The sequence below is a fragment of the Pneumocystis jirovecii genome, assembly GCF_001477535.1.
Source record: "Pneumocystis jirovecii RU7 chromosome Unknown supercont1.13, whole genome shotgun sequence".
NCBI classification, from domain to species: domain Eukaryota; kingdom Fungi; phylum Ascomycota; class Pneumocystomycetes; order Pneumocystales; family Pneumocystaceae; genus Pneumocystis; species Pneumocystis jirovecii.
The window spans coordinates 298,994-312,328 of record NW_017264787.1 but is presented as its reverse complement, the minus strand read 5'-3'; the positions used below and the strand labels follow the sequence as shown (position 1 = coordinate 312,328).

General features: G+C 25.5%; 5 protein-coding genes across 5 annotated transcripts; 3 read left to right on the top strand and 2 right to left on the bottom strand.

Annotated features, from left to right (window-relative positions):
- Nucleotides 1-40: 40 nt before the first annotated feature.
- T551_02929 (CDP-diacylglycerol-serine O-phosphatidyltransferase) lies at nt 41-999 on the bottom strand (the record flags this gene model as incomplete). The annotated part of the gene is made up of 7 exons (XM_018375192.1): nt 41-409; nt 450-478; nt 527-588; nt 633-735; nt 783-820; nt 865-910; nt 966-999. 7 exons carry the CDS (start codon nt 997-999, stop codon nt 41-43), a joined length of 681 nt encoding a protein of 226 aa, XP_018228733.1.
- A 198-nt stretch (nt 1,000-1,197) lies between these two features.
- Nucleotides 1,198-1,875, bottom strand: T551_02928 (H/ACA snoRNP pseudouridylase subunit GAR1; the record flags this gene model as incomplete). Its single annotated transcript, XM_018375191.1, has 4 exons — nt 1,198-1,402; nt 1,449-1,585; nt 1,633-1,733; nt 1,782-1,875. 4 exons carry the CDS (start codon nt 1,873-1,875, stop codon nt 1,198-1,200), a joined length of 537 nt encoding a protein of 178 aa, XP_018228732.1.
- A 456-nt stretch (nt 1,876-2,331) lies between these two features.
- On the top strand, nt 2,332-4,894 carry T551_02927 (threonine-tRNA ligase; the record flags this gene model as incomplete). Its single annotated transcript, XM_018375190.1, has 12 exons — nt 2,332-2,355; nt 2,404-2,499; nt 2,545-2,755; nt 2,805-2,934; nt 2,980-3,244; nt 3,293-3,439; nt 3,487-3,915; nt 3,959-4,148; nt 4,194-4,219; nt 4,262-4,479; nt 4,518-4,702; nt 4,746-4,894. 12 exons carry the CDS (start codon nt 2,332-2,334, stop codon nt 4,892-4,894), a joined length of 2,070 nt encoding a protein of 689 aa, XP_018228731.1.
- A 114-nt stretch (nt 4,895-5,008) lies between these two features.
- Nucleotides 5,009-8,232, top strand: T551_02926 (uncharacterized protein; the record flags this gene model as incomplete). The annotated part of the gene is made up of 12 exons (XM_018375189.1): nt 5,009-5,216; nt 5,265-5,368; nt 5,415-5,657; nt 5,719-6,037; nt 6,321-6,696; nt 6,732-6,874; nt 6,918-7,045; nt 7,089-7,124; nt 7,313-7,428; nt 7,475-7,583; nt 7,629-7,642; nt 7,689-8,232. The coding sequence occupies 12 exons, from the start codon at nt 5,009-5,011 to the stop codon at nt 8,230-8,232; spliced, it is 2,340 nt and encodes a 779-aa protein (XP_018228730.1).
- Nucleotides 8,233-10,171: 1,939 nt separating this feature from the next.
- On the top strand, nt 10,172-13,160 carry T551_02925 (uncharacterized protein; the record flags this gene model as incomplete). The annotated part of the gene is made up of 14 exons (XM_018375188.1): nt 10,172-10,175; nt 10,220-10,292; nt 10,336-10,492; nt 10,539-10,706; nt 10,754-11,038; nt 11,081-11,450; nt 11,491-11,936; nt 11,979-12,044; nt 12,089-12,301; nt 12,345-12,449; nt 12,489-12,607; nt 12,652-12,731; nt 12,774-12,933; nt 12,977-13,160. 14 exons carry the CDS (start codon nt 10,172-10,174, stop codon nt 13,158-13,160), a joined length of 2,430 nt encoding a protein of 809 aa, XP_018228729.1.
- Between the last annotated feature and the right edge of the window lie 175 nt (nt 13,161-13,335).

The window sequence follows — 13,335 nt, the reverse complement described above, 5'->3', positions numbered from 1 at the left end:
ATATTAATCATAAATAAATTCTTATAACTTATATTTATAATTATATTTTAGGTACTTTTAAAGTTTTGCTGCACATGGCACAGCCACTTAATGCAAAAATAATAACTATTGGATGAAACTCAAAAAAAGAGTTTTCATATATTACACCTAAAGGAAGTTTTTCAAGAATCCAACCTGATCTGACGCACCATGCCATCATAGCTACTATTGATAATGAACTTGGAATTGGAGTGCCTTCAAAATATTTTAATTTCCCATGTTTGTCTTTTGGTAATGAATCAACAGAAATATTAAATCTAGCCAATCTAGAAATTCCGCAAAGTACAAAAAAAGAGAGAACTATAGTGTCAATAAGTGTACGTACACCTAGGGCAAATGCAAATGCCGAAGGAGCAACACCAAAAGATACCTATTAAAATTTAATATGGAAAAGATATTTAATTGCTAACCAAATCTGCTAAACTATCAAGTTCCTTTCCTGCAGAATTTAGATTTTTTCCTTTAGATCATATATATAATATCTAACCCATAAGAGAGCTTTTTTTTTTCCATCTAGCTACTCTTCCGTCCAAAAAATCAAAACATAATCTTTTATATTTAATAAATTAATCATGTAGAAAAGAAAAATATACCCCAATGGCATCAATGTTATAGATTTCCAAAGCCATGTAGTATCCAATGGGTCTCCAAGACAATATTTCATAGATGAAAATATACTCATAATACCACAAAATCCTTTTATTGTTATTAATAATTAAAATAAAGAATTGAGTATTCAAAACCATTTAGCTCTGTGATAAAATCTGCTAAATGAAGTGCTCTATATTAAATGTTAGGTTTAAAATTAGATAGAATTGATTTAACCTAATTAGTGAAAAGTGTTCGTCATCATAAATGTAATTTGAAAACTCTTTTTTTAGCTAATTTTAATAACATGTATTTTGATTAATAGAATATTTGCTTACCTTTTTTAATAGATGATGTTTTGCTTTTAGACATTGTTAAAATAATGTTAAATTATCGATACGCAAAGGAAAAGATAGTTAAGGCCTTATTAGATGAAATAAATTTATAATTGAAATGATATACAGTATAAACTAAAAGTATATAGGGGTAATATAAAATACATCATAAAAAATACACAAGCTTTTTATCAAAATATTTTTAATTATTTTTTACTTGAATGGTTTTTTATATTTAACGAGAGAATTGTTTGGAGTTTCTTTGGGTATTTTTAGATTTTTTGAAAAAGGTGGGGTTCTGACGGCTACCAAAAGAAGATTTGTTTTTCCTGTTGAATCTTTGGTAAGCCCTACGGTCTTTGCTTTGATAGCTGCCTCGGGATAATTTTTGCGTTTTTTTTTGAATAGAGGATTTGGGTTGTGGTAAAAATCGTTCAAGACTAATTATGATATTAGAAATCTTAAAATTTATAAAATATATGTTACGGTAAAAGTTTATCAGTTCCAATGTATACTTTATCTCCTGCATGAAATGAATTTGCAACAATGCCTTCTTGAGGTTTAACAGTAAAATATACTTGGTTCATAGGTCCAAGAATTTCATCGATTTTCCCAATCAAACACTAATATTATTTTAATTAAAAACAGATATTATAAAATTAATTTATACTTTATTTTCAAGGTATACAGGTGCATTAAAATACGGAATTTTTGTGTGGGTTGATGCATATAGCATTTCTCCTTCACATGCATGTACAAATGACCCAATTTCTATTAAAAGAAAAAATAAGAATTTTATTAATAATATATTTTTCTTACCAACATTGTTTATGTTTACTGCATTGTCTTGTCTTCTCCATCGATCTGTAGCTCGAAATTGGTTTTGAAAGGGACGTTTGTTATGTTTGTTCATTAAAAGAATTTAAAAAAATTCTAATTTTTTAGAGGAATCGTAAGATAAAGATTTTAAAGGTTTGAAATCGTAGGTGAAAAATTCATTAAATAAATAAAATATAAAAGTATACATGCAAAAAGAGCTTAACATAATGATCTTAGATAATATAATGAAAAAACCTGTTCAAATAATATTGTTTTAATTAAAATTAATTAAAATTTAAGTTAATGAAATAATATATCGATATAAAGGGTGTATTTTTTAAACTGTGTTTCTATAAAGCGATTTTTAGTATTAGAAGTGTATCTAGAATTTTTAATAATTGATTTGTTACATTATATGTGTTCGATTTATATACGTTCTTGTACAAAATTATTAAATGTATGTTTTTTATTTTACGTTTTAGATTTTAAAATTTGGAATTTTATATGATTTAAAATTTTTAAATAGAACGAATTAAAAAGCAAATGTAAAATGGATAAAAGTTGTTTATTAGAGGTATATATATCTTGAGGAAAGGAAATAATGTTTATTAAGATTATAAAGAAACCTGTGTTTATAGATCACCGGATTTTTATGTTTGAAAGGCTTTATGAGGAATTTAAAAAAGAAATACAAAGTATGTTAATATATTTGATGAAGGTTATTTTTTTCAAGAACTGTTTTTAATTTTTATGAGCAGATAAGGAACATGTTGAAATTACGATTACTTTATCTGATGGTACATCTTTCCAAGGAATAAGTTGGGTGACTACGCCTTTAGAAATTTCCAAAAGGATATCTAGAAAATTGTCAGAAAATATTGTAGTTGCTCAAGTTAATGGTATTTTATGGGATTTAGAGCGACCATTTGAGGAATCGTCGTCTTTGAAATTATTGGATTTTAATACTTTTGAAGGTTTGTTTTTTTTGGAAAAAAAATATATAAATGGTTTAATTTTAAAAAGGAAAACAGGTTTTTTGGCATTCAAGCGCGCACGTTCTTGGAGAAGCTGCAGAAAGGTATTATGGATGTCATCTTTGTATTGGACCGCCTATTGAAGATGGATTTTTTTATGAAATGGCGATTTCAAATAGGTTATTTTGTTTGGTTTTTGTGTTTTTATTATTAATATACTTTAGGACTGTACTCAAACAGGATTATTTTGATTTAGAAAAATTGATAAAGTTTATTATATCTGAGAAACAAGTGTTTCAGCGTTTGTTGGTAACTAAAGATGATTTGTTGGAAATGTTTAAACATAATAATTATAAAAAAACGATTATATCATTAAAAGTTCCTGATGGTGGATCTTCTACCGTTTATCGGTGCGGTACTCTTGTTGATTTTTGTATGGGGCCTCATGTGCTTCATACAGGAAAAATAAAAGCATTTAGTATATTAAAGGTTAGTTTTTTATATTTTTTCTGGTTTAAAGGAAATATATTTTATTAGAATTCATCTTCCTATTTTTTAGGGGATTCTACAAATGATTCTTTGCAAAGAATTTATGGTATAAGTTTTCCTGAAAGTAAACAGATGTTGGAATATAAGAATTTTCTTATTGAAGCTGAAAAAAGGGATCATAGAAAAATTGGGAAAGTAATTTATTGAACTAGTATAGCTATTTTACTCTAATAAAATTAAAGGAACAAGAGCTCTTTTTTTTTCATGAGCTTAGTCCCGGTAGTTGTTTTTTTTTACCACATGGAACTCGTATATATAATCGATTATTAGAATTTATAAAATTTGAATACAAAAAGCGAGGTTTTAGTGAAATTGTAACACCAAATGTTTATAACTCAAAGCTTTGGCAAATTTCCGGTCATTGGCAAAATTATTCTGAAAATATGTTTGCATTTGATGTTGAAAAAGAACAATATGCTTTAAAGCCAATGAATTGTCCTGGGCATTGTCTTATGTTTGCAATGCGTGATAGAAGTTATCGAGAACTTCCATTAAGATATGCTGATTTTGGTGTTTTACATAGAAATGAATTTTCTGGAGCGTTGACTGGATTAATGCGGGTTCGGAGATTTCAACAAGATGATGCACATATTTTTTGTACTTTTGATCAAGTTAAATTTAACTACTTTGTTGAAGATGTCTTATATGTATTAGATTAAAGAAGAAATTGCGAATTGTTTTGAATTTTTAAAATATATTTATGAAGTATTTGGTTTTTCTTTTAAGTTAAATCTTTCTACTCGTCCTGAAAAGTTTATTGGTGATATTGAAACATGGGATCAAGCAGAAAAAAGTTTAGAAACTGCTTTAAATAATTTTGGGATGCCATGGGAAATAAATCCAGGTTAATATATATATATATGGTTTTCAAAGTGTTAATATAATATAGGTGATGGTGCATTTTATGGACCAAAGGTTATATTTTTTTTAGTAAGAAAATAGGCTTAATAATTAAAGGTTGACATTAAAATTTTTGATGCTTTAAGGCGACAACATCAGTGTGCTACAATTCAACTTGACTTTTTTTTACCAGAACGTTTTAATTTAGAGTATCGTTTAGCTTCGGATAAGGAAAATCAGACAGTTTATGCAAGACCTGTAATAATACATCGTGCTGTACTTGGAAGTATTGAAAGAATGTTAGCTATTTTGACTGAGCATTATGCTGGAAAATGGTAGTTTGTTTTTTCTAGTATTATTTTAATAATTTTAGGCCATTTTGGCTATCTCCTCGTCAAGTAATAATCATACCTATTTCTAAATCATTTAAAGATTATTCAAAGTGTGTATATGATAAGATTTATGACAATGGATTCTACGTTGATATAGATTTAAGTGATAATACTTTAAATAAAATGATTAGAAATGCTCAAGTATCTCAATATAATTTTATATTTGGTAAGATATAGTTTTAAAAACTTTTAAATATTTATAAATATAGTTATTGGTCAAGAAGAACAGGATTCGAATACAGTAATGGTACGAAACCGTGATGATAAGTCAAAACAAATTCGAATTTCGCTTGATGATGTTATAAGTAAATTAAAAGATCTTCAATTTTATAAAAAGAAAGAAAATTCTTTAGAATAAATATAATCTTATTTAATATATTTATTATTTCGTAGATTTTTTCTCAATATATCGGATATTTTTTTTTTCCTTATTTTATGAAAAAAATTAACTAAGTTTTATAAAGTTATTAAGATGGGTTCAATAAAAGGTCCTGTTTCTTCGGGTAATCATGAAGGACGTCAGAAGAAACATAAAAGTTGTCAAAAGAAGTCACTTGATACACTCTTTTTAAAAGAAAGTTTGATATGGGATGTTCACAATAATAATGTAGATTCTATATTTTTGTCTTCTATTTCAGAAAATTTAGATCCTACAAAAGCCCTTGCTGCTCGTTTTAATAGTAAGTTTTGTTATTGTTTTGTTTTTAGTTTTTTTTACTATTGATTAGCATGGAGAAGCTTATTAAAAGAGCTTATTGTATATTTTAAAGCGGTTGTTCATGTTCAAGAAGTTAAAGCAGTTGAGTTTAAGAAATTAGGGAATGTATTAAGTGTTAGGTTTCTAATCTTTTTTATTATGTATTAAAGGGTGTAAATAGAATAATTTTTGTGATAAATTTTCTTTTCAGGATGGTGGACTTAGAGAAGCTGAGAAGTTTTTTTGTGAATGGAATCGGAAGTATTCTATTTATTTGTCTACAATGCCGAATAGTGTAAATGTGGATATTATTTCAAAATTAGAGAAAGAAAGAACTATGTTGAGTGATAGTGTTAAAGATGTTATGAAGATGTCTTCTAGATTTCGTAATAATTTATCTAAGGAAACGGATGCTGCTAAAAGGGTATACTAAATTAATATTTGATATGTTAAATTAAGTGTATAAGTTATTTGATGTTTATAAGGATTCTCTCTTAACATGGGAATTTAATCCTGAAAAAATTACCCCTAAAACAGATCCATATCTTCTTAAGTTCGTTTTAGAGAAGCAAATTATGCAAATGCTTTTAGAAGAGAATTCGCTGCACCGGGCTTATTTGGATATAGACGATTATTGTCGTAGAATTGAAAATCATGTGATAGATACAATTCGACAAGTTTTTTGTCAATATAAAGATGATTTTCAGAAAGAAATTGACTTCGTTTGCAATTTCAATAAGGATATTGGTGTTATAGGTGGTTCTATTTCTCTTAACAAAGGATGGAATAGTTTTATTAGAGAAGGTAATTGTTTTTAAGTTTATTTTTTCTTTTTATAAAAATTGTTAGATTCTGTTTTTAAACATCTTATTAAGAATTAGTATAGTTTTAGATTATTTTGGTAATTTTTTTATTTTATTAATTTTTTTTTATTTTGTTAATTTTTTTTATTTTGTTTTTTTATTTTTATATATATTTATATTTTTTTTTTAAAAAATTATCTTTTTTTAACGTTTATTTGCCGATAAAAATTTTAGATTTCGTAAATAAATTTCTGTTTAAATTGTCAGTACTTTGAGGCTGACAGCAATGGGGCTCTGTAATAATAGTGAGGATTCTGTTGGTTTTAGGGCTCCTAGATGTCTTAGTGATGTTTTATATGGTCAGAATCATCCTGCTGCTAAGGAAATACGTTGTGGTAGTCTTGAAAGAAGAACTAAAATTCTTAAATCTTATAATACTGGGTTTTATGTGCTTACACCATCAGGATTTCTCCATGAGTTTAAGTCCAGTAATTTTAATTGTGGTCAGACGCCAATTATGTCATTATCTCTTCGTGATTATGAAATCAGTGATCATAGTCCTGTAAATGCTAAATCATATAAATTTTCTTTGAAGGGATATAAAAATGAGTATTCTAGTCGGTATGCTGTTGTTTATATGTGTTTATGGGGTCCTGTTGGGTTAATATTTATAGTTCTCATATATTGATTTTTAGGACAAGAACATATCAAGAATTACTTGATTGGTACAATGATATCAAAATGTTTGCAGGACGGTCATATATGTCCGATGAAGAATATAGGGATTACATTGTAGCTTTACAGATGAAAAATATATCAGATAATAAAATAATACATGGTAATAATATATATTTTTTTTTTTTAATTTTAATATTTTTTAGATCAAAATGGGGTATTTGATCGAGAACATCTTTCTCAGGAGTCAGATAGTGACTTTAAGGATACTGTTGATGTGGTAGCAGCATCTGTTGTTCCATATCAAGGAACGCAGCTTCAAACTCTTGACACGGTATTATTAATGAAAATATTTAGTTTGTACTTAATATTTAAAGGATTATGAGGGAGATAAGATAAATGAAAAGGAAACGGTGAGTTATGTTCTTTGGTTATGATTTATTTAATAATGTACTGTAGTCTTTCATTGAAAAGGTTTAATAATTGTAAAGTTGTTTCTATAATTAAGGAGAATAGGATAAGTTTTCTATTCATTCCAGTGATAATGTTTTTTCCGTTCAGGTTAGTTAGTAATAGATTTGAGTAGTTTTGAATTTTTTAGCAGAATTTTGATGATAATGTGTCAACGCATGCGCCTGTTTTATTAGATTCCTCTAATGCGTGCTTGAATGATTCTGACAATCAAAAAGAAGTGGCTACTTTGAAATCGTCTTTAAGGTAGTATTGTTTCTAGTGCTTTGGGTAATATATTAATGTTTAAAAGGGATTCTTCATATTATTCGTCAACTGATGAATGTCCTTGTCCTTTGAAATCTCAAAAGTCTTTTGATTCTGAGCCTGGTCTAAATAGACGGTCAATTGATGTAGAAAAGGTAAAGTATTTGTTTATTTAAAAGTTATATAATTAACAGGTTTAGAGTCTTGATCAAGAGTTGTAATTAGTATATTTTTGTTTTTTTTCTTACATTTATTAATAGGTCTGGTTCTTTACATGTGCCATTAGAATCTCAGATAAATAATTCTAAATTATCTGTATTATTGGAGTCTCAAACAAATAATTCCAAATTATCTGTATTATTGGAATCTCAAACAAATAATCAGAATCTTTGTCCAATACTGCCTTCTACTTTAGATCAGTCGCCTATTTCTGTAACTGTTCAGTCTAAATCTAAGGAAGACTTGGAAGAATCTGTATATCTTAATACGGATACAGCTTATATTTCTACAGATAAATTAAGTTTAGAAAAAGTTCCGCTTCCCGTATCTGTGAAAAGTGCTGAGTCTTTAATAAATGAAGAACATGGTGCATCTAATAGGTCTTCTAAGGTATTGGATACTGCTAAACCATTTTGTTCGCCTCAAGAGTCTTTGAATAAACTAGAATGTCAAATGTTATCTGGTACATTTGATTCAGCAGTTTTAGAGAATTCATGTCTTGTAGATGAGCCAGATGGTGATTTGCAAGAACAAGTATTAAATAATAGTGATATTGTTTTAAAAGAATCAAATGTTAAAGTATAAAAGACAAATTTATAGGAAATATGTTTTGGTATATCTAGCATGAGAATTATATAGAGTAGATTATGATTTGTCTTTCGGATACTTTTGAAGTATTTAAGATTATTTATATTAGATTTTAGAAACTTATATAGGTATTGAGCATGTAGATTCTAGATATTTTTTGAGTGGTAATTTTAGTATATTTTATTTATAATTTTATTTATAATTTTATTTATATTGATATTCTTAATATTCTTAAAATTGTTTGCTTATTATTTCTAGTTTCTTTATATTAGAATATTGATAAGTAATGTTTTGGTTTTGAAAATGTAGTTAATTTTATAAAATTGCCTTTTGTGATTATTGTTAGGATTTTTGTTGATTTATTTTTGTTTTTATGATTTTAAATTTTTTATTAAAATAAATTATTAAAAATTGAGTAATTAATTCTGAAAATTATTTAGAATTTATTTAATATAATAAAGAATATAAAGCCGTGATGTAATTTAATTAGAATATATGGCAATTTTAGAATTATTAAATAGAAATTAATGATTAAATTTTATATAATTATATAATATCGTTATTTAATATTTGTGATATATTGAGTAGGTTTTTTTATAAGATAATTTGAAGGAATATTCAATATTTATCTTTGAATTTTTAGATTTACGTTTAATTGTTTTAATATATTAATAATTCTGTTTTTAGGAATAATTTTTTTATTATAATTTTAAATTGTTTTAGATGAATATTCTTAAGAAAAATAAATAAATTAGGATCTTGTATATTTCAAAAGTTTGATTATTTTAAGTATATTTTTTTATTTTTTTTTTTAGTATTTATGATATACATAAGTTAAAATATTTTCAAGTTTAGATGATAAAATTTTATTTTTCAATTAATAAAAACTAAAATGTTTTAGAAATATATCATAACAAAATAGTTGAGATATACGGCTTTTGTTGCGATTTTGGTTTTTAATAGAAATGTTAGAATTATATATATTTAGAAGAAATATCTAAGTTTTAGTGAATATTAGTATATATAAATGTTTACTAACTTCTACTAAAAAATTCTTTAAATTTTGAAAAATACTATAGAAGTTAATATTATTTAATTTATGAATTTTAAAGTTATAAAAATTAATAGTATTATTTTGTAAACATTTGTGTATATTTGAATTTTTCGTAGAAATTGTTTTTAGAATATAACTTCTATTATTTTTTTCTATATTTTTTATAATGTATATTTTTGAACATTTTTAAAGAATTTTATAATTACGGGATTTATGTTTAAGATAATGTTTTTACAAGATGTTTAAACAAGACAGTATTAGTGATCGAGATAATATTACATGTTTGTGACTTGAAAATATAGTAAAATTGATTTTTTTAATAATAGATTTCTAAGAAATTATGATATATATAATTTTATGAATATATTATTTAATAATATTTTAAATTATTATTTTAAAATTTTATATAAAAAGAATTCAGTATATAGGTTTTATTAAGTTTATTAATATAATAACCATCTTTTTAGATGTTTTTGAATTATTTATAGTAATAATAAAGGGTTTTTTTTTTTTAATTTTATATGTTTTTTTATCTTTAATGCTTCATTTTAGTTTTTATGAAAGCTTGAAAAAAATCAGAATATAAATTTTGATTATTTTTAAGTATTAAATAAGAATTTAGTGTTAGTTAAATTTAATAATTATTCATATTTAAGATATATTTTAGGAAAATTGCTTATTAGAATTACTTTAATGTTTTACTGTATTTTTTCTATTTTATAAAATATGTATCGTTTTTTCAATTTGGGTTTTTTATAAAAATAAAATTTATTATTGTTTGTAATTGACATCGTTTGTTAAAATATACTGTTGTCTAGATATTAGATATTTTTTGGTTTTTAAGAATAGTTTTTTGTGTTGACATATAATGTTATTTTTTTAATGGGTTAGATATTTTTAAAAGTATAAAGTTAGTTAATAATTCTATAGATGATTCTATACTTCAGGGTCTTCAAAACCGTCTTTATGAGAAAAGAAAATCCGCTGCTTATGAAGTTGAAAAGTATGTAATTATATTTTTCCCTGAAAAGCTATTTAATTGTAAGATTTACTCGTGAATGTTTTAATAATAATGATACAACAAGAATAAAACAGATAATTGATATTCTTTGCCAAGATTTTATTTATGGATCTTCGAGAGTTGCCAATACTACATTTGGTGGTCTTATTGGCCTTGCTGCTGTAGTAATAGCTATTGGTCAAGTTTGTATTTAATGTTTATATATAATATTATTAATATTTGCTTTAGGATGTTGCTGAATATTTGGAAGATATTGTTCCTCCTGTTTTGTCGTGTTTTTTAGACCAAGAACATAGAGTTAGGTATTATGCTTGTGAAAGTATGTATAATATTGCAAAAGTTGCAAAAGGTGAAATCTTATTATATTTTAATGAGATTTTTGATGCTTTATCTAAAGTAATAATGTTTGAGGAATTTAAAGGATATAATTTAATTTTTAATAGTTATCATCTGATACTGAGCCTTCTGTAAAAAATGGTGCTGAGCTTCTTGATCGACTCATAAAAGACATAGTTTCCGAAAAAGCTGCAAATTATATTTCTGTTTATCGGTCATCTAGTCCAGTTGGTTCTCCTAAGGCTTTAAGTATTGATCCATCTGTTCCTGTTATTGTTGAGGAAACTAAGAGATCTTCTGTGTTTTCATTAGAAAAATTTATACCAATGCTTTCAGAACGTATATATGTTATAAACCCTTTTACGAGGATGTTTTTAGTTTCATGGATTACAGTATAAAATTTTTAATTTTTTAAATTTTTTTAATATTTAAAGGTTCTTGATTCTGTTCCTGATTTGGAACTTATTACATATTTACCTAGATTTCTTGATGGGTTAATTAAGTTTTTAAGTGATTCTCATCAAGATGTTCGGAATGCTACTGATAGAGTTTTAACTGATTTTTTATCAGAAATAAAAAGAATTTCTAATATAAAAAAAGAACTTGTATTTAAAAAAGCTAAATCTACTATATCTTCTCAAAGCTTAATAAATTGTAATGATAACGATATTAAGTGTAAATATGAGGACATCCGAAAAGATAATTTAATGTTTATTGAGGATGGGAAATGGATTTCTGGTCAAGATGTGTTTATTCATTATTCTAAAATTATTGAAATATTACTTCCTCATATTAGTTCATCTGGTTCGTTTCCTGGGTTTTATTTTTGTATTAATTTAGAAAGAGGAGTCAATACAACTGATGGCTTTGAAATGGATTGCTGAATTTTTTAATATTTGTCCTATTGATCTTTTAAAATTTACTCCACGTCTTATATCACTTGTGTTACCAGCTTTGTCTTTAGGAGGGGAGTCTTCACGCCAAGCAGCTTTAGAAATTAATCAAAATCTTTGTAATTTAGTATCAGAAGTATTAGAAACTAATAAGATTACTTCAAATTTAACTCAACTTCATTCATCTGAATTATCTTCTAAAGCTATAAATTTTTCTTTTCAACAAATTACGAAAACAGATAGCCAAGAAAATGATGTCTTTTTTTCTTTTAAGGATATTTTGGATTATTCAAGTACTGTAAATGCTCTTATACTGCAATTTTCAGATGAACATGAACAAACTCGGATTGCTGCATTAAATTGGCTTATTATGTTGCATAATTTAGCACCTCAAAAGGTAGAATTTAAAAAATGTTATTATCTTAATTTATTATAAAAGGTTCTTACATTAAATGATGGGACATTTCCTGCTCTTTTGAAAATCTTGTCTGATCCTAATGACGAAGTATGTTAATTTGTTTTTTAGTTCTTTTATTTAATATTATTTAGGTTATTATAAAGGATTTAGAGCTTCTTGCACAAATTTCTTCTGCTAACAAAGATGATTATTTTGACGTATTTATGGTCAATTTATTATCTCTTTTTAGTACAGATCGCCGATTGCTTGAAACTCGTGGAAGTTTAATTGTCCGTCAATTATGTATTTATCTTAAATCAGAAAAGATATATTGTACTTTAGCAGAGAATTTAGAAAAAGATGAGGTGTGTATTTTTTCTTTTTGTTTTTAAGTTTAATGTATTCCAGGATTTGGAGTTTGCAAGTATTATGGTGCAGAATTTAAATAATAATCTTATGACTTCTCCAGAATTATCTGATTTTCGAAAAAGACTTAAAAATTTAGAATTTAAGGTATTTTTTTTATTATATATGCGTTTTTTTATTTTTTAGGATGGTCAATCTTTGTTTGTAAGCTTATACCGTTGTTGGTGTCATAATGCTGTTGCTACGTTTTCTCTTTGTCTTTTAGCTCAAGCATATGAGCAAGCATCTAATTTGCTTCAAATATTGTCAGGATTATTGACTATTTAAATTAAGCTAATTAATCGTATAGTGCAGAATTAGAAATGACTGTTAGTATGCTTGTACAAATCGATACTTTAGTTCAGCTTTTGGAATCACCTGTTTTCACATGTGGGTGCTTTTGTATGTTTTGTTAGTTTTTTGATTGTTTAGATCTTCGGCTGCAGCTTTTGGAACCGGATAGATATCCTTATCTTTATAAATGTTTATACGGCTTACTTATGTTATTACCTCAGTCCTCTGCATTTTTTACCTTAAAGAAACGTTTGAATAGTGTATCTTCGATAGGATTTTTTCAATTTTTTTCTAAACAGTAAGTTTTTTCTAATATATAGAAATTATTGTAAGTTTTTAAGGAATAATTTTGAAAAACATAAACCAAAGAATAAAACAGATGAAATGAAGTGGCCAGAATTGTTAGAAAAGTTTCGCAGTGTTCAAAATAAACATAAAAGGGCTAGACAACAAAATCAAAAACTTATTTCTAAATCATCTTTTGTTAATTTCTTAAAAATGACACCTATATCTCATTCTTCATGAAATTATACTTGTTAGTTTTATATATATAATAAATATGAAAATGAATATATGTAATGTTATTAAAATTTTTGTACTTTTATTTTTTAAATTTATATTTTGTATAATTAAAGTTTTAAACAGGTTTTAATGTTTTTTATAGTTAAAATAATTGATTTTCACTATATTCAATGTTTTT